General features: G+C 43.9%; 1 protein-coding gene across 1 annotated transcript in view; it reads right to left on the bottom strand.

Annotated features, from left to right (window-relative positions):
• RYR3 (ryanodine receptor 3) overlaps positions 1-20,795 on the bottom strand; it is a 524,410-nt gene that overhangs the window by 99,712 nt on the left and 403,903 nt on the right. Inside the window, exons 47-55 of the mRNA XM_081795893.1 lie at positions 16,577-16,746; positions 13,972-14,192; positions 11,563-11,653; positions 9,803-9,943; positions 8,412-8,575; positions 6,252-6,330; positions 2,210-2,299; positions 1,071-1,217; positions 799-861 (exon numbers count right to left, since the gene is read on the bottom strand). Of these exons, the coding sequence (XP_081652019.1) occupies positions 799-861; positions 1,071-1,217; positions 2,210-2,299; positions 6,252-6,330; positions 8,412-8,575; positions 9,803-9,943; positions 11,563-11,653; positions 13,972-14,192; positions 16,577-16,746 (1,166 nt within the window). The remainder of the gene's footprint in view (positions 1-798; positions 862-1,070; positions 1,218-2,209; positions 2,300-6,251; positions 6,331-8,411; positions 8,576-9,802; positions 9,944-11,562; positions 11,654-13,971; positions 14,193-16,576; positions 16,747-20,795) is intronic.

The raw sequence follows: 20,795 nt of genomic DNA, 5'->3' as shown, positions 1-20,795 counted from the left end.
TTTAATTTCATCCTCTTGGTTGTACGCCCCTGAATTCTGCACCAACACGGGGCACTCAAGTGAATCTTCCACAGGACATGAGATATGCAAGTGCCCTTGCAGCTGTCGGCACCTGCTGGGACCAGGAAGTCACCCTCACCCCAGTGGGGGCTGCTCCACAGGCTTTCTCCTAGCTCTTATTAGTTTTGTTCCAAGTTTTTTTTCCTCCTAGCTGTTAGTTCCGTGTGTTGATACAGTAATTTGCAGTTTCTTCCTCCTTTTAGTGAGTCATTACCTGTGATGATGGCCCTGGAAGAAGTACAAAGCCTGGCCTGCTTAGATAACCGGTTTATTCTACCCGAGACTTGCCCTGTGGCCCTTGCCCAGTCTGGTTCTTTTCAATTCTGATATTTCAGTGGTGACATGTTCTAGGCTTTCTCCCCTCTCCTCACTCCTTTTTCATTTATTTTAATTTTTTAAAGAGCCCTTCTCTCCCTAGGGTCATTATTTTTTTTTAAAGATTCTTTTTAAGTTTATTTATTTATTTTGAGATAGAGAGCACAAGCAAGGGAGAAGCAGAGACAGAAGGAGAGAGAGAATCCAAAGGAGGCTCCATGCCGTCAGCAGAGAGCCTGATGTGGGGCTCAGTCTCACGAACCATGAGATCATGACCTGAGCCGAAATCAAGAGTTGGATGCTCAACCGACTGAGCCACCCAGGTGCCTCCTCACTCCTTTTGAACAAAACTCTTTGGAGGGTAATATGTCCTGCACTTGGGGGCTTTAGAAAGCAAACTGTTCTGGAAGCACCAACACTGACCTGGAGCTCCCTGGAGAGCACAACGTTGGAGAGGTCCAGGGGAGCAGGACTGTAGCTGTTGCCCTGGGAAAGCAAAGGCAGAATCACTGGGTTTGCCATTATTTTCCTTACTCTTATCAGTATCCTGACTTCAGCTACCAAAGATGTATCCCTGAAAGATCCCCAGGTTTCACTGTTGGTAGTCCTCGACCCTGACACACCAGGGACAGATTTCCCAGATTCTCTGGGGGTTCCTCACTGGCCCAGTGTCGGCCCCGGGCATGCTGTCATACCTGGCTGGCCTGGGACACGCTCCGAAGCTTCTCATTTTCCCGCTGTTGCACCAGGGCCTCTCCCTCTTTGGTCCTCTCCACAGACCAGCCCACAGCCAGCATGGTTTTCAGGGACTCTCTAGCAGGCCAGCGGTAAATTTCCTTCTCCTGGAAGAAAATCCAGGCAGAAGAGCTTTGCAGAGCACGCCCCTGCACTATGACAGGCCTGACTCCCTGGAAAGTTGCCCCCACGGTGGACGTGGTTGCAGCTGGCTCCAGCCTCCTCTCTCACTAGGTCCAAACACCCTCTGCGGCATTTCACCTGAAACATGTCATTGTCAGTCTTCCTAACGTTTCCAAGTGCAAGACCCTATAGTCTCCTGCCTCTGGAGGAAACGTACCAGACATTATCCACAGTTTATGGATAAAGAGGAGCAAGAATAGGAGAGTGACTCCTCATGCTCTAGTCACTGTTTCAGTTGGGACATGAGGGAATCCATCTGCACAAAACTCTCGTTTGTGCTTGGGAAGTAGAGTTTCTTAGATTTAGAATTCTCTTGAGCTCTGCACCATTTTACAAATGGCCAGTACACCTACAGAGATACATATGCCATCCTTTATGTGTGACATAAAGCTGAAAGCTTACGAAGAACTCTTATTGATACCAAGATAGGAATTCGGAATTGAGTTGAATCAGATTTAATAATAATAATAATAATAATATCATCTCAAAGACACCTGTCCATACTTCCCTAGGGGTCCTTCTCTCTACTCCCTTCATCTGTCACAACTGGAAGTTATTTCTACCTTAGTTTTCTCCAGCAATTCAATGCTTCCCCAACCCCAAATCCCCCACGTCAACAGTCTGACAAAAGCCCTTCCTAGTCCTGTTGCAAGTGAATTACGAATGCATTTTGGCTCAGCCTCCAAGGGCTAAACAGTGCTTCTCCATCCGGTGGGTGCTCAGGGCCAAAGAACAGAATGTGAGGATGGGCTCCTGGAAATCGGTCCTTGAGGGTCTTGTCCACTGGTGAGTTTCTGAGGAGTTTATGTAAACTTGAGAATGAAATGTGCCCTGAATTCCTCTGACCACCTGATAAAATTCTCAAGTAAGGACAATCAGCATGGCCACTCAGTGCTACCAGAGGCGAGTTTCCTACCTTTTCTGTTAATGTCTTGAAAGGCCTTATCAGTGGATGGGTCTTCACATTTTCATCCAGGGAAATTCCATATTTCCATCCATTCTGACTCTGTAGAAATGTTCTCAGTTCAAATATCCTTGGCATCCAAAGAGCCCTCCTATATGACCCAAATCCCAGCTTCTATTTTCACTGAACAAATGGAATAATGGGATGTGACAGAGCTTGAAAATTCCCCTCCAAAATGTCTAATTGATCCTTTAAGGCCATTAAGCTCTCTGCCCCCCTGGATTTTGAACTCTGCCCCCTTTATTTCTTCTTGTTTCAGCAGCTGTCCTCGCTGCTTACTCGCTTGTGTTTCAGATAGAAGGATGTTTCAAAAGACCCGAGAACAACGCTTCTCAGGTCAGTGTGTCATGTTCACAGGCAAGGAAAGAAGTCAAGGCTAAAGGCATCTGAGGACTGGTCCCACTGTCCACTGCTTGGAGGAGGCTGACCTGACTTGCTTGCATTGCTTGTCTGCCAACCCTAGGGAACAATTGTAGCAAGGCAGGTCTTCTAGCATCAAAGAAGTTTAAGAATTTCAAAATCCACTCAACAAACATCAGCTGAATGCCTACTACATTAGGTGCCAGACTCTGTCCCTGGCACTGGGGATACAGAGGAAAGTAAGAGCCCCTGAATTGTCATAACCTCACAGTTCAAAGACTCCTGGATGTTCTTTCTCAGGCTCTGCCTCAGCCCATGCATTAATGTGTATGTTTCTCAAGTTTCTGTCCCTTCTCAAAGGTACACCCTCCCTGGTAGATGTAATCCAGGCCCACAGTCCATAGGTGGCCTAATCTCAAATCAGGATTGCAGCCCAGATCTCTTCCCTAATTTTCAAACATATTTAAGTTCCATTTGGATGTCCACAGGTACCTCCTCACATGCCTGAAACAGAACCCAGCATTTTACTCCTCTAGGGGGCCTCTCCTCTTGGGTTCCCTGGATCTCAGTGAATGGCACCAGCTACACTCACTTTCCAAGCCAGAAGTGTGAGAATCTTCCTCGATGCCCCCTTCTTCTCTGTACCAGCTCATATTATGTTCAACTTCCCAGACATATTCATTTGTCTGCCTCTCCCTAGCTTCCCTGCCAGTATTTTAGTTCAGGCCACCATTGGCTCTCACCTGGAGTATTACAATAGCTTCCATGTGGTCTCCCTGCCTCCAGTCTTGCCACCTCTCTGTGGACTCCATTTTCTACACCACTATCAGGCAATATTTATAAAATCACCGAGATCAGGGCACTCTACTGCTTTAAGATTTTCTGACCCCGATCTGTCATCATGGTAAAACCCAAACTCTTTGTGGACTCTAAAGCTACGGCGAGATCTTGTTGACCCTTCTAGACTCATGTCTCACCCTTCTTCATCTGCTCTACTCTGTGATCCCACCATATTGAACTATGGTTCCTTAAAGCCACCAGATTCTCTCTTGCTTCTCTGCTCCCATCTGCTGCTCCCATGGACTGCATTGCACTTGTTACCCTGTGCCTGAACAACTACCTGTCCCTTATCATATAGCAGAGATGTCACCAGCTCAAGGAAGCATTCCTGGACCCCCACTGTTGACTTAGGGACTCCCCTTATGGGTTATGTGCTCTAACCCTGTGCTCATTCCCACCACCTGTATAATGGCTGGCCTATTTTCTTTATCCCACAAGAGTGTGAAGTTCTTGAAAGCAGGGGAAAAATGCTCTTTTCTTTGTTAGATGATCAATTCCCACTTGGCAATGGTGAGCAAACATGTTTCCTTATAAACGTGCTTATAGTCCAGTGGGAGACCGAGAGAGAGATTCATCAAATTCCACACCAGTAAACATGTAGTCAATAACTGGTGAAACTGTTTAATTGTTATAAATATAAATATTAATATAAATATATAAGCTGCTATGAAAACCATGAAGGAAAAGAACAAGATGCTAAGAGGGCCTTTATCTGAGAAATCTGGGAAAGAAGTGTCCTAGGAAGAACTCACATGGGGATGGATATTTGAAGGATGAATTGGTAACTGGTGTTTGTTTGTGTGGGTGCAGATGGGGACCTGGCTCAGAATGAAAGGGGTTTCAGGCTTATGTAGAGTGTGCGTGTGTGTGTGTGTGTGTGTGTGTGTGTGTGAGTGAGAGAGAGAGAGAGAGAGAGAGAGAGAGAGAGAAAGACAGACACGCTAAAAGGAGGGGATGAGGTTGAAGAGCAGAGTGCAAAGGGAGAGAGGAGGCTGGAGATGGCAGCAGAAGCCAGATTAGATAGTGTCCGCTATTGGGCGATGTCTGGGATTTTGGCCTTTGTATTAAAAATGGTTAGGCTATTAAGGGATTTTAACAAGGAGGAGGGCTGGACTGGAAAACAGCGGTAGAATATGACTAAATTTACATACTGAAACTAGCACTTGCCAGCAGCGTAAAGGACAGAGTGGAGAAAATGCACGTGGGCAGACTAGTTAGGATGTTACCACCATCATCTGGGCAAAAGATGACTGTAGCTTGGACTAAAGCCATGGCATAGACAGACATACACAAATTCAAGAGAGACTAAGGAGGTAAAATCCACATGGATTAGTAATGGATTGGATACTACTTTGGATTCATGGAGGTGTCCCTTTCCCCTAATTCATAGGCTGGCCAAATGGGCATACATGAAGACCTTCTAGAGCAAGGGTCAGCAAACTGGAGCCCTTTAGCCAATCCACCCAACCCCACTTGCTAAATACAGTTTTATCGGAACACACTCTTTCATTTATGTGTTACCTCTGGCTACTTTTGTGTTGTCACAAAAGTGATGAGCAGTTGTAACAGAGACTGCTTGGCCCGTAAAACCTAAAATGTTGACTATCTGGCCCTTTATTTCATTATTTTAAAAAGTTTTTTAATGTTTATTTAGTTTTGAGAGAGAGAGAGAGAGAGAGAGAGAGAGAGAGAGAGGGAGAGGGAGAGAACGAGAATGCACAGGTGCAAGCAGGGAAAGGGCAGAGAGAGGGAGACAGGATCCAAAGCAGGCTTCATTCTGACAGCAGAGAGCCTAATGTGAGGCTTGAACTCATAGAACCATGAGATCATGACCTAAGCCAGAGCTGGATGCTTAACTGACTGAGCCACCCAGACGTCCCTCAATCTGGCTCTTTACAGAAAAGGTTTGCCAACCTTTGCTCTAAAATCATGACATATTAGCCCACTCTATGGTTACGAGGGTTGTTGTTATCACCAGCCCCAAACAGAAACTGATCAAAGGAAAAAAAACTGACCCCAGATCAATGCAGAGGCTGAGAGAGCGGCTAAATGTGCTCCCTCTCTAGGGCACACTGCTCGGAGGTGGTTTTCTGTGGCTCTGCAGGGGAGACGGGTTCACTGCTACATGCTCGAAGCCGCAGCTGAGCAATGGCCCCAGTCCTCAACTGGCGGCCCACAGGAATCCTGGATGTCTTTGGCACATTCCTCCCACTTTGCCTGCCAGCATTAAAGGGCTGACAGAGCAATTAAACTCATTAAGCAGCCTGACCTCATGTGGTGAGGAATTTTAAACACCAGATGGACAGGCTTATTAATAAGGGAGTGTCTGGAAGTTCTACGGCTGCCTACCATGGGAAGATGCGGGTCCTCCATAGAATGAAATGCAGCTTGCCGACAAAATACAAGGGTAAGGCTTTCAACTGCACTTCCCTTTTTCCAATGCTACATTCAAAGAAAGAATTTCACGAATGCCTCCTGCCCCATACTATGCATTTATGTCAAAATCACATGCTCGGTGCAAACTCCAGAAAATGCAATGTTTAGAAAAGAGTTAACACTCCCAGAATCAATCATTTTCCTGAGAAATACAAAAAGCAGCACCAGCCACTGCTGCTGCCTATTTCTCCGACCTCCACCATCCCTGGGAAATTGCTGCTCAGAAATAATGAATTCTCTTGGCATGGCCAGTCTGTCACTTAGACAAATCAGGCAGATTTCCAGGATTGGACCCTTTAATGTTCTTGGGCTGTTTTTTTTTCCCCCTGACAATTGTCAGTTGGGTGATAATCCCTACCTTGTCACAGGCCCATTTATCATGTGAATGCTCCGCGTACTTGGTGACGATGTACTCCCATTTTTCAGGCAAGGAAAAACTGAAATGAGAAAAAAAAAATTACAACCTCCCCAAGCACTTCAGCTGGATGTACTGAAAAGATGGCCAGAACCAACGATCAGCTGGCAGAAGTTGAACGGGAGGGACCAGCTAACCCAAGGCTGAAGCTGGATTCCCAGCTGTGAACTTCATGGCCTGTCCATGCTGGGTCACAGACACACACCAGGTCTTATTGGAGGACATCACTGTAGGAGCCTCTGCTGCACAGGTGACCTCCTTCCAGCTGCTCAAGATCCCATTGGCTCCTGTGCCAGATCTGACCTGGGTTAGACAGTGAAAATCCCCTTATCCAAAGACACTGCCTGTAACCTCACCAACTCCAATCAGGGAATGCCAGAAATGGATAGACAGAGAACCAACTGTTACAAACGACTGTCTACTTTTTTGGATTCAGAGACTCATGTTTAAATATTAGAATTTGGTTAGGAGAGCAGACACTTGTTTCTGTTAGCCTGGCAGCTTCTGTCCCATCTAGTGGTAAAAAACAAAAACAAAAAACAAAACAAAACAAACAAAAAGCACCCCCATTTTCCTTTGAGGAACAAGTCTTGAATTGCATGGAGTCTTATGCGAACAGTCACCAAGAATGGACATCTGAGTAGGCCAATCAGACTCACTCTCCCTGGAATTTGAGTCTTGAGTTGTTTGAGGCCAGGGCAGCAAAGTCTTTGAGCTGATTCATCTAATGGGGATACTACATTGAAGGTTGTTCATGTCATCACCCTGCCTTGGTTCCTGTGCTTCCTGAGGCCTGGTTGGTCAGCTTTGCACTAGGTTTTAATTATAACCCTGTATCCTTGCAATCATGTGCTTTTCTGCTTAACTTCTAGCTCCTGTTACTTATATTTTTTGGAGAACCATACTGATGCCAGAGGTATATGTGAAGAAATCAGAACTCTCAAGATAACATGGAACCCCACTCATCGCTAGCAAACAATTGTTAGTGTATATCTCAAAATGTTTATAAAGGCATCCAAGTGATTACACCATCTGTCATTCCTTCAGTATGTTTACGTTTTCACAAGGTAAAGTTCTCTGAAGTCAACACCTGCGTCTCTTGGGCTCTAGCTTGGTACTTTATCACACCCCTTACCTCTTTTTTACAGCAGGTTCAATTCTATTTCCTGCCATCCACTCGCTCAAGGCTCTATGTGATAGGATGTGTACATAATTTTCCCGAAGGTGAATTTTATACATTATCAAAGCTGACGGCCCCTAGGAATGGCTCAAGCTATGCCTCTCCTATGGGAGCTACTGCCGCAAACCACAAGTCTAAGGGGCTCTTACAGGATGTCTTGATTTCCCTGTTCAATCTAAAGCATTTTTAGAGCTCTTCATTTAAAATGCACCCGGACATGAAGACTATATGACCCACAACACATAATCATAACTAGCAAAGAACTGCCAGAAGACAAAATTGGGCATATGTTGCCCAATATTTTATCTGTGGCCCAATCATCGCTAGAGAGGAATGCTGGGGAACCAGACGGAGGAAGTAAAAGACACTATTGTAGGGTGATTCTAAAATTCCAGCATCCCTTGGCATGGCAAAGAGTGGGTCCAGTCTTTCAAATAAGGACCCCATCCTGTTCTGTCACTCACACCCTGAGGCCTTACTGGAGTTCAGCTGAGTGTTATTTATAGAGTTATTTTGATGTATAATGCTATTAGAACTATAGAGGCCTAATTCACAAAGAATGACGATTTTTGTCAAAAAATTCATTAATAAATTAATTGCATCATTTGTCAGCGTGGTTCTTAACAATGCCTCGGGTGACATTTATTTGTGGAAAGCATTAGTCTCTTATAATAAATAAACCAACCCCCGAAAGGAAAGCCCAGAATATAATAATACAGCACATAATCAGATATGGATGGATTAGACCTTCAGAAGCTGACCAAACCCAGTGCCTAACTTGACTTGTAGCGTGTCAAAGAAAATGATCCGCAGGATTAGCAGGACAGAAGGAAGAAAAGTTCATAATCCTCGCTACCTTCTGAAAGAGAAACACCAGCCACTGGCCAAAATGTCGACTGGCTTAGAGATGATTCTGGACTCACTTCATGGTGTTGATGGGTTTGGGGTCAAAGTTGCCATCTGCATCCACTGAGATCTGTTTCTCCAACGTGGCTGAGATTCTGGTATCTAAGTAATCCGGTGGTAGCGCCCCAGCTATAGCACTGAGACAAGGAAGGGCCATTCGGAAAAGGTCTGGGTCATACTTCTGTGAGGAAAGACAAAGACCGTGATAGCACAGAGATGAGAACTAGTGCCGCCCACAGGGAACAACTCATCAATTAGCTGAAAAAAATAAAATGCTTCCATTTGTCCAGATTCACCAAAATGGGAAACATCTATATCCTTTGATGCTTTCTGGTGGAAACTTAAGGATCCTTGGAAGATCAAACGACAACCCGTAAAGCCCTCAAGTCTCCATTTGCTTTAAGGTGAAAATCCTTTAATCAAAGTTTACATCACTATCTCCCAAATAGTTAATTGCAAGAATATCTAAGGATTACGGTGGTCTATAAACTTGCCTACCACAGATGGTTATAGACCCAACCTGTGACTGGAGAGGACAGGAGAAGCTCTGACAGTCCTCTCTGCAGCTGATATGGGTCTTATGTTGGTATCCTCAGCAGACAGCTCAATATCACATCTGTTCTCTCTTGAATGGGGCCCGGAAGAAATTTCAGTCAAATAATATGGGGTTAGGAACAGTTTTTGATCTACTCCTACTAGACCAAAGGAACACTGGAATAAATAAAATTTAAGTGCAGGTGAACACCAACTGGAGCTATCCACAAGCTTCAGACTGTGGTAAGAAAGCCAGACTTACTCATTTTCCACCTTTAAAGATGGCGACCTCAAAAATCGAAATAAACTGGGCTAAGGGGAGTGGAGGCAAGTCTGACAGTTTGAACTGTATTTCAGTCAGACTGTACAGAGGCCTCTTACTCAATTTTCTCCTCAAGCAAGTGGCTGTGAAGAACCTTCCTCAGAATGGTATGTGGTCTTTTGAAAATCCCACATCTCAACATCAGAGCAGCTGTTGGGGATTCTCCTCTACAACTGAGCTTGGTAAAGACTGGCTAACAGGGGCCACACAATGTCAGGAGGAAAGGAATGACAGGGAGGGTAAGTCATCAAGACTGAAACTAGGAAATATTTTTGTAATTTGCTCTGGAAGTCCTTCTCCTGTGTTTTAGCTTTGTGAGTCTGACAGGTTATTCAACTGCTCTGAGACTTATCCTCGTCTGTGAAATGATGATTAGCATAGCTCCTGTTTCACAGACTTGGGTAAGGATGGTGTGATATACACTTGGGAAGCAACCGGCTCTGTTCCTAGCACGTGGCAAAGGCTAAAAACATTAGCTATTATTATTCACAGGCATTTATTACTCATTGGTTATCAAGGTGCTCCCTCTTTGTTCAGAAGTACTGCCATTACCTTATGGGAGAGGGAGTCGAAAATCCCCCAGAAGAGCTTCTCCGTCAGGTGCAATTCCTCCTCCACAGCTAGCCCGTAGCTCCCCCATCCTGAAGGCAGACAGTAATACTTCCAGCACTGTTCATAGTGATTTGTCAGAAGCTGGGAGGTTTGAACAGGATTGCACCAGTGGGTGGGGTACGGAAGATCCACAGGCATCCGCAACATGCAGGGGAGAACACAACAGCAGGGGGCAGACATGAGAGTGAAACCAACAGTTGAAACAGTTGGGTTATCTACAGAGAGGCCCTCAGACACCACTGGGAATGGTCTGCTTTCCTGCCTAATGAGCTCTAGCCGGAGCTGAATCCACCTGATTAACTCTTGTGCCTCCTAATGTGCCCCTAGCAGTTGCTGGAAAATGGAGAGGAACTCTTTCTGCTTCAAATGAAGTAGTTGCTATCTAACACTGCAGCCACTCAAAGGTGGGAATAATTTCTTCTGAGACATTTGCTTATAAATCTAGAAGACTCTGAGTGATGCTGATATGGAGATGGTGAGGAGCACCCCGAGGGGTCTGAAGATTTTCTCTATACTGATTACTGCCCATGGCTTCCTTGCTTTTCTCTTGAGCCTTCTGATGGCCCAGCCGTGTTACAACAGTTCCACATGTGGCCAGGAGAGGGCAGAAGCACAGCACCAAAGTTCCTATCCCAACAGGTGGAATCCACACCCTCTAAGAAAAATCCCGCTGGTCTAAGAAGTAAAAGCGAGTTTACTGAGTGCTACTGATGCTGCTTCCTCAGGGACCAGAATCCAGCTGGCAGTACAGGTCTGCTGAGGAAGCAATGCCAGGTTGGACTATGAAAACCATAGTTTTCAGCTAAAATGCTTACTGGGATTAAGATTAGAAGAATAGCCCTTGGAGGGCAGTGGAATCTCTGACAATATACAAGCTGCTTTCTGCCTGGCATGGAGACAGAGGACTGAACTGAAGGCTTCTGGGAATTCTGTTTATCCCAGTAAAATGCTTCTGGAAATCCTTGGCTTTGCCAAATTCTGAGAAAAAGGAAAAGTTCTGTTAAAGTCACCAGGCAGAATTTTCAGGTGTGGCTAGCCACTGCCGACACAATGAATATGCAAATACGGCAGGTACCTCAGAGGTGAAAGTTAAAAAAACATTTTTCTCTTGGGTGGGCAGTTGATTGTGATGCCCTCCCACCCAGGCCCAGATGCTCCCTGTGCCAGTGATAAAATTATTGTAATTTATGAGAAAATCATGAATGAGACAACAAATAGCTCTATGGCTCTTTCTACTTTACATTCATAAAGGAAAGCAGGTAAGAGTTAAAAACAAACACAAAAGAGGGTTTGTTCAACAGGAAAAAAAAGGCACAAAACAGTATGGAATAGAAAAAGGACAATTTAGTTTCTGTACTTGAATGAATAATCACAAGGCCTTCAAAGCTTTTTGAGATTGGATACATTCTGAAAACGTAATTAAGGCAGGAAACTGCACAATCCAAGTCCCCCTCATTAACTTCTGCTAAATAACACGTAGCCAGTGGAAAGCAATTAAAGAAAATTGGAGCAGTTAATGATCTACTCTCTGCAACCTGGACATTCAGATAGGGGTGTGATAGGGTGGGTTGTATCTTTTTAGCCCTCAAAAAAGTAAAACTCATTGAATGTATATTTTTCTCCAATTGTGAAGCCCTCATGTTTTTCAAGGCAAGTTTCTGTGCCGTGGACTGTATTTCTGCAGCAATAAAGAGGTTTACCTTAAGAGGCATTTTGCAGTATTCGTTGAGCTGCGGCACATCAAAGACAAGACGTCGCAAGAGTTGCTGTAACATCGAAGGCCTCAAGTGACTGCAGTAAGAAATAAGAAAGAATAGAAAGGTAAGAAAATGATGAAAGAAGGAAGAAAGAAGAAACACCATATACCAGAGCTAAGCCTCAGAATAATTAGCTCCTAAAACAAGATCTTGGGTAAATCACGGTCAATGATAACACACTTTAAAAGTAAGTACAGGTGATACTTTCACAACATGGCAGCTAGGGGTGCTAACCCCTCCAGCATATAACTTTTGACCCCCTCCAAAACCTTACTAATAACCTACTATTGACTGGAAGCCTTACCAGTAACACAAACAATTGATTAACACGTATTTTGTGTTATATGTATTATATACTGTACTCTTACAATAAAGGCAGCTAGAGAAAATGTTAACAAAATTATAAGAGAAATATATTTATAGTAGTGTATTAATTGAAAAAAATCCACATACAAGTGGACCTGTACAATTCAAACCCGTGTCGTTCAAAGGTCAACTGTATATTTAAAATATAAAAGGGGAATGTGTGGCTAACGAAGTGAGATACCTAAGGTAAAGTCTAATCACCAGGTGATAAGATGTCCTAGAGTCTATGCGCCATCAAAATATAGTTACAGATTATGTACAAAGAATATAATAGAAAGAAGGTGCAGTTGATTTTTACAGCCATCTCTAAGGGCCAACTGTCTCCTTGAACTCTGCAAAGGATGATGGAGTTGACCAGTGCATAGGTGGAATCTGAGGCCACCTACTGGTGTGACTGCAAGGGAGTTTAAGACCCTCTGAGTTACTATCCAATCTCTGAAATCCTCATTATTGGAATCATTTCTTTAGATTAAGGCTCTGTCCTCAAACAAAACAAAACAAAACAACCCTCCTTAAACAGGCAAATACTATAATCAATTAGCAAACAATTTATCAAATTATCGAAGAGTTCATGGCGTTGGTAGTTGGTACAATTCTGAAATAGAGAAAGGAGAGATAAACAACACTGATTCACTTTTATTTTTAGATTACCAAGGCTTTTAAAAACTGAATGGAATCTCCAAATTCTCTGCACAGAAAAGTGCCCATATACATAATTTAGCATGTATGTTCAGTTCAAGACCTACTGACTTCCAACCACGGATGCACAAGGAGCCATGGAGGCCAAGTTAATGACTGATGTTAAATGTTGGAATGTCAGGAAAGAAATCCTACAAGGAGAATGGATGCGAATGGAGATGGACAAGAGAACTCATCTGGCTGACAACTTTTCCAAGAGCCGGCCTTGTGATAAAAAGTCCTGGAGTAAAAAGTGAAATATACAGCAAGTAAATGGCCTTGTCTCTAAATCTTGGAATTATAATATAAAATTCATTACTAATTATTGCTTTTTTTTCTAGGTAGCCCTAGTTGTCCCCCCCCCCCCCCCAGTACATAGTCATCCCTTGTGTGATTAGGAAACCATTCATTCAACAAGAATAAGGACCATATCCAGCGGGCCACTACAGGGACACCTGCTGGGCCTATCTCCTAGACATCCCAGAGCAGTGGGTCTCAATCTTGGCTGTATTATGGAGGCACCTGGGGAGCTTCAAAAATTGTAAGCCTGGGTCCCATTACTAAAGGTTTGATTTTGGGGGTTGAGGTATGGCATGGACACTGGATATTTATTTTGTAGCTCCCTATATGATTCCAAGGCAGAAAACACTGGCTTAACACAGCAAATCAGCATCTGGACCATATTGCTGAGACCTGCTATTGGAAGGGGCCTTCTTCCTTTGACCCTATCAGACTTGACAGTTTTCTGAGGATCCAAGTCTCTTGGGTTGACTTTACCCTCTGTCCTTGGTTGCTCTGATACCTATCTGCAGTGGTGAAAACTACTGCCCTTAATTCCCCACTGGGACTGGAGATTCCTTCTTATCTTTGCTCCAGGTTCTTTGAGGCTTACAGGTAGGCTGCTTTGATTCACACTCTTACATCTGGTCTCTGTGTAAAGGTCCACTCAGAGAAGGAAAAACTTGGTTTCTGGCTTTTAGGAACCAAAACATTAGTTCTTAATCTGAATACTTAAGGCCTGAAAGACAGTTTCATCTTCTGTTCCACCAACCCTCAGGGCAAGAGTCTGAGCTGTGCCCCCCATTTCTCCATAGTGAGAGATGAGACTCCATGCAGAGGTGATCAGCAAACTTGAGGTAAGTGGGAGTCCCCGCATAACCTAAGAGGAGATGTCTGGGGAGACGTTGGTGTATGGCTAAGGCCTGGAAGCTTCCTTAAGCTGGAGTCACCAGTTTTTCAATTACACAATTAAATGCAGCTGACACGGATGCACACATGGAGGTGAAAACCACAGGCCAGGGTACTTACTTGCAAATGGCAAGCAAACATTCTTCTATGGTGTCCCTCTGGGCTTTGGTGAGGGAACGTCCCTTGGAAAGCCTATATATTGTCTGGAGTGTAGAATCGATCAAAGAGGTGTAGTGTTCTGCTCCGGCAAAGAGAGGGGCGCATCTTGTGAGGAGCGGAAGCACAGCAGAACATAGATACCTATTTAGTGCGAGTGCGGCCTCTGTGGTGCTTAGGGAAACCTAGGAAAGGGAATTGGGACACTGGTTAATCTCCTTGGGAAAGACAGAGCACAGCTTACCCTGCGTATGGAGATCCTGTCTAGCCGGTTGGAAAGCTTACGCATTACAGTGTTTCACAGTAACAGAGTGAACAACTCCCTACCTTGTCAGCAGACCTACTTCTCTTTTGCATTTTAAATGGAAAAAAAAAAACAGGTTAAAAGAAAAAAATAAACAGAAGGAAAGCAAAGGCTGGCTGGTCCTAACTCATTCCAAATGACCCACGAGCATCTGTTCCCCTCAAAAAGGGATCCTAAAACCTATTAAAATCAGCCGATGACCAGTCTAACCCAACATTCTTCATGTTTGCAAAGTCCAACTGCCAAGCTACTATGTTATTATTCTGTCTTAGCTCTTTTTTCTCACCTTGTGCTGAGAAGGTGTCACCTCACTTGTCCTGAGGTGATTTTGAGATTAGTAAGTGGCTACTGGCCAAGCGAGCCATCAAACCACTGGTTTTGTGACAGGTTTACAGAGAGAAAGTGGAGCTGTGACCTTATCACTTAATTTATGAGCATTGTGAGCAATTCACTATCTGATAAATGGCACGAGGGTAGAATTCACTAAAGAGAACCTACCTTTGATGGGAAAAGGGTACAAGGAACATAAACTTAGGACTCACTCAAAAACTCTGCTTTAATTCTCACTCAGTGTTCTTTCTCATTCACTTAGGCTGGACACAAGGCAGGCCCAGTTACTGACATTTACAAAGCATTCTTAGCTACCATCTTTGAAAACTAGGCAACTTCAGAAGAAACCTTGAGATCCACAAAGATAAAATCTTATCGTTATTTCCTGTGATTATCAGAGCCATTGTATCTGTAACACATTTTCTGTAAGTTATGACATGATAAACTGTCTTGAACTGTACACATTTCTGGGTATTCCTATTAATTATCAAAAGTTTGTCTTTGATAAGATTTAGTAATCCTACTGAAAGAAATAGCAAATCTTTCACATTTATCATTTTGGTAAATAGAGTTGTCACAATGGGGAAGGACAGAGCTTTGATTCCAGTGGTTTAAAAGTTTTCAAAAGAGAATGCATAAAAATGCATGTGTTAAGGAACTGAACGTTTAGCTTATTTTGCTGCAGATTGTGCCTAGACAAGCATATGATTTGAACACCAAATGGAAGAACAGAATTTGCTGTTTATTTGACCTATAAAAAACCCAAATGCTTTGATCAGGAACCTTGGGAATGTCCCCAAAGTGAAAACAATTACCATTTTTTTAATCAAGTAATTTATAGAAAAAACTCCAAACAAAAGTAGCTGTGGAAGCAATGTTTTAATTATCCAAAATGATCATATGTCCCAAACACCTTCAGGAATATGTCATTTCTTAACACCATGCCAAAAATAAGAATGGATCTTCCATTCAGATTGGGACTTGTATTGCTTCCCATTTCTGGGTGATCCTATACATTTGTGAGTAACCCATTCAAACGAAATCCATCCCATTTAAGGTACTAGCTAGCTGACCACCCATCACAGAGCTCAGACTTCTATCTCTATTGGACACTAGGTGGAGCCTTTGAGAGACTTTATGATTAAGAAGACCTGCATCTTCTGGCTCTCCAAAAAAGTAACCCTACATTGGCAAGATGTTTTTAGACTTATGCTGATCAAATTGTTCTTTTCTTCTTGGACCCAGGACTTCTGGTGCACTGTTTCTGACTTGGACAATCATGCTTCTACGCTTTATAACTCCTGGGGCCTCCTGTCTTGATGTCTGTTGATGTTGGATTACTATACTTCACCCTTGTCTTTCAAACTTGGGTTTGACTTGGCCTCTGGTCTTGACCTTGCCGTGCCCAAAGCTCCAAAACTGCTTGGCTTGGAGATCATCTTTCCTGATGGTCAGTGCATGAAACTTAAGGAGAGTGGGAAGAGTATTTCCAGCCTATAATGCTGCCAGCCAGACCTTTTCATAAGCAACAAGCCCTGGTTCTCAACCAAGGGAGATTCTGTCCCCTAGGAGACATTTGATGCTATCAGAATTGGTTTTATGGGTGTGCTACTGGTATCTAGTGGGTAGAGGTCAAGGGATGGTGCTAAATATCCTATAATACACAGGATGTACCCCCACACCAGATAGTGCCAAGGTTGAGAAACTTGCAACAGAGGAATCTGGATTGAATATGTGAGGTCGAGTTTACCTACATTTAATTCTCTGGCCCAACAAATTAAGACCTTCCATTTCTTGGTACTTCTATTTTCTTACCTTTAAAGCCGACTGCTAACATGTAATCAGTGAGGAGATAGAAAATAATCACTTTGAAATCCAATGTTACTAACATACAATGATGGGAAAAAGATAGTTTTCCTTATTTTAGCCACTTACTGTATCTAGAGAGGCAGAGGCTCTTAAGTCAGGTAAAAATCCAACCTCTAGCAAGTGGAGCAGAAAAGTTTGATCCTTAATGCCATAAACACGATCCAAGAACAGCACCATGGGTGCCTTGTGGTCAGGGCAGAAGTTGGCTGCCATATCTGGCTCGCTGACCGACCCATCTGAAAGACACACAGAGAACGTCATGGCCCCTTTTCTATCTCCACAGACTCAAAGGCCACACAGAGTGTGTCTGTCTACACGCCTTGTTCTCCTAACAAGCAACAGGAATACAGTATCGTGCTGCAGCCAGCGGATACTCGCTTGGAACAGCCGCTTGTTTACATTTCAGGAATTTTCTTGAGCCAGTTGTTAGACATACTCATTATCAACAACTAAAATTTACAATTAAGTAAATTATATTTAGAAAGGTGACAAATACTCAAAACGCATCACCTCCTAATGACTTTGCTATCAACTATATTCTTGAGGTTATTTATATCGGTTTTATTTGCATGTTGGAAATACAATACAGTGGTGTGCTATGTGCATTCTCTTTCCAACTCCGTGGCTCAGTGACACACACTGAGAGCTTGAAATGGACCATGGTGAGAGTACTTACACCACACAAAATGGGCAAATGCCAGGAATCGGGGCTTGGTTTTTTTGCTTTGTTGACTGAAGACAGAAGAAATGAAGGGAGAAAATGTAAGGGAGATTAAGAGGGTGTCTTGTTTGTAGCCATTACATCATAAATAGCACATAACTGAGGAAATATTCTCTTAGTGTTTGGAAACTATTATCTGATTTAGGTGAAATTGAGGACAGATCTTCCAATAATTCTCATCTTATTTTAATACAAAAGTTCAAAGGTGAAGTGAGGAATACCATGAAGAAAACAAAACTGCTTGACTTAGAGAATAAAGACAGGAGTTTGAAAGTTTGTTAACATCAAAAAATAGGAAAAAGAGCCCCTAAATGATCAAGCTAAATCAGAGCATATCTACATACTGTACTTCATAAATTACCTTGAGAGCCACAAAGGTTTAGTCCTATCCAGCCCAGAGCCTCATTCAGCGCAGGGATCAGTGCAGGGCTCTGGCCAAGCAAGGAGAGAAGGGGACCTTCCCAACAAGAAGCTACCTGCCTCTGCTGAACACCAGGGGGAGCCAGATCTGAATGGCGAGGCTGAATTAATCTCTGAGACTCATGTTCTGAGGAACATTCATTTTATAGGATACTACTGAGTGTTTTGTGCTCAAAAAGTTTGGGTAATTCTGAGTTTGACATTTCTTTTACCATATGTTTTTTCAAAGGCTCTATAATCTTTGTTCTTCATGATAAGCACAACATTTTCGAGATTGATATTACCAAGACTGAGAAGTAAGAGACCCACAAAGATCAACAATTAGCTATCCATGAACAAAAACAGCACTGGGAGAAGCCAGGAGTCAACGTGAGAAACTTCAGTAACACAGTGGAACAAAAAACCTGAGAATCACTGCACAAGAAAATAAGGATACATTTTGCCGGCATTATCCCAGGCTGGCACTGTTCAGGGCCAAGCAGGAGCTGCTCATCTAGAAAGAGTTCCCTTCACTGCGTAAAGAGAATGGGGTGAACAGTCATCTCCTTTACCTTTTGGGGAGCTACATGAAGGATACCTTCTGTCTCACCCCAGCTAGAGCCCAGTGAAGGGAGAGGTCTCAGGAAAAGAAAGAAGGGCAAGGGCCACTTGTATCAACCAGGCAGTGGGAGTCACTGTGGTCACCAGTGACCTGCTCTGCAGAGGACCCCAGCAGCTCTTGCCAGTGAAGAAACCAACATCCAGCATTAGCCACCGTGAAACCCTGGCAGGTTTCCCAGGTTTTGTGTTTGCAGATGCCCAGCCACCTGGGTCTTTTCTCACTCCCATCTCTCTCAATGCCAGAACCCTGATCTGCATTGGCAGTCAGTCCTGGGCTCTGCAGCTGTACTGATTCAAGATGCCAGCCCAGACCCTTGCAGCTGATACCCACCATCGTGGGCACACTTGGGAAGACTTCCATCACTGGCCTCTGTTTCCATGTGTACACCCGTGGTAAGATCCTGCGGCCACGGGAGTACATGCAGACAACCGGGGCCCCGTGCAGACAACCAGCTGCTTGTGGGCCCAGCTCTGGCCTTGCCTCCGGTCAGTGGCCTGCACTGCTGGGCTCATCTCAGCTGGCACCTTCAACTGTGAACTTGCATCTCACTGGCCTGAGTCTTGTCACTGGCTACCACTGCTGTGCACCTGTGGTGAGACCCTGCAGCCACAGGCATGCATGCTGACAGCCAGGGTCCCCGCAGGTGCTAGTGCCTCCATACAGTTCACCCTGATACTTGCTGCTCACCCTGGCTCCTGCCACTCCACGTGTGTCTGCAGTTGGCCTGTGCCACTACACAGGCACCTGCAGTTGGTCCCTGCAGCAGAGTGTACACATCACCGGCTCCAGCTACCACCACTGCCTACCTTCTTCCTAGTTGTTAGATATGGACTTCACTGCCGAGGATCCCAATAGCCCTTGCAGCTACTGAGGATCTCCAGCAGGACTTGCCAAGGACCGCATAATTATCAGTGTGGTGGACTGCAGTGGCCTGAGCTGCCAAGACGTCATGCCCCCCAAGCCCCAGATCTAAAGCCAAAGCACACATCTGTGCTTGGTGCCCTGTCCCACGAGATCTGGGGTCACAGCACACTCTAACACACCCCCACCTGCAGGTGAGGGTCTTTCCTTACCAAAGTCAGTCCATGAAGTGTGAAGGGGCGACTGCTTCTCCCAGGGTGCAGGTATCTGTGCAAGGCTATAGGTATCACAACAAAGAAGGGAAACAGGACACCACAAAAGGAACACAGTAAACTTCTAGTAATCGACCCCAAAGACAATGGAGACACATGAATTACTTGGCAAAGAATTCAAAAGAATTATTCTCAAGGTGCTCAGAGGTCAAAAACATAAAGAAACAAACACAAATTTCGCAGCTCAAGAATACAGTGACTGAATGAAAGAATTCATTGTGTAGAGCACTTCAACACCACCCTGGCCCAAGCAGAAGAATCCATGAAATTAAAGGATCATTTGACATTTCCCATTAAGGGGAACAAAAAGAAAAAAGGATGAAAATGAAGAAAGCCTATAGGATTTATGGGACACCATTAAGAGGAACAATCTACGCATCATTCAAGTCCCACAAGGAGAAGAGAGGGCAAAGAAGGAGAAAGCTTATTTAAATACCATTGAGATCTTCCCAAACCCAGAGAGATCTGTGAACATCCAAGTTCATGAAGCTAATAATTTCACCTTTTAATTTCAATCTGAAATGATCTTTTCCAAGACCCATTATACTAAAACTGTCTAAATCAAAGGCAAAAAGAATTGTAAAAGCAGCAAAAGAAAAAATTTCACCGACACCAGCGAACCCCCATTAGGCTATCGGTATGTTTCTCAGCAGAAAAACTCTGCAACAAGCTAGGAGAGATGGGATGATACATGCGAAGCGCTAAATGAAAAAAACGCCAACCAAGAATACTTTACCTAGTGAAGTTGTCTCTCATAAGTGGAGGTGAGAGAAATACCTTCCCAAACAAACAAAAGCTGGGGAAATTCATCACCACTAGACCTGCCTTACAAGAAATGCTGACAGAGTGGCGCCTGGGTGGCTCAGTCGGTTGAGCATCCGACTTTGGCTCAGGTCATGATTTCACAGTTCATGGTCCTGAGCCCCACATCAGGCTCTGTGCCGCCAGCTTGCTCAGAGACTGGAGCCTGCTTCAGATTCTTTGTCTCCTTCTCTTTCTGCCCCACCCTTGCTTGCGATCTCTCAGAAATAAATAAGTGTTAAAAAACAATAAATAAAAAAAAAAAGAAATGCAGAAAGGAGTTCTTTTTTCCCCCCATTTATTTATTTATTTACTTATTTAAAGGGAGAGGGAGTACAATAAGGGGAGGGGCAGAGAGAGAGGGAGAAAGAGAGAGTCCCAAGGAGACTCCATACTGTCAGCACATAGCCTGATGTGGGACTTTATCCCACAAACCATGAGATCATGACCTGAACCAAAATTAAAAGTCAGACACTTAACTGACTGAGCAACCCAGGTACCCCTGAAAGGAGTTCTTCAAGCTTAAATAAAAGGATACTAAACAATAACATGAAAATATAAAACACACTGGTAATATGGATAAATATATAGTTAGATCCAGAATACTCC

This window comes from Panthera onca, chromosome B3 (genome assembly GCF_046562875.1).
Source record: "Panthera onca isolate mPanOnc1 chromosome B3, mPanOnc1 haplotype 2, whole genome shotgun sequence".
Classification (NCBI taxonomy): Eukaryota; Metazoa; Chordata; class Mammalia; order Carnivora; family Felidae; genus Panthera; species Panthera onca.
Note: the sequence above shows the minus strand (reverse complement) of the source record. Positions and strands in the feature narration are given on the sequence as shown.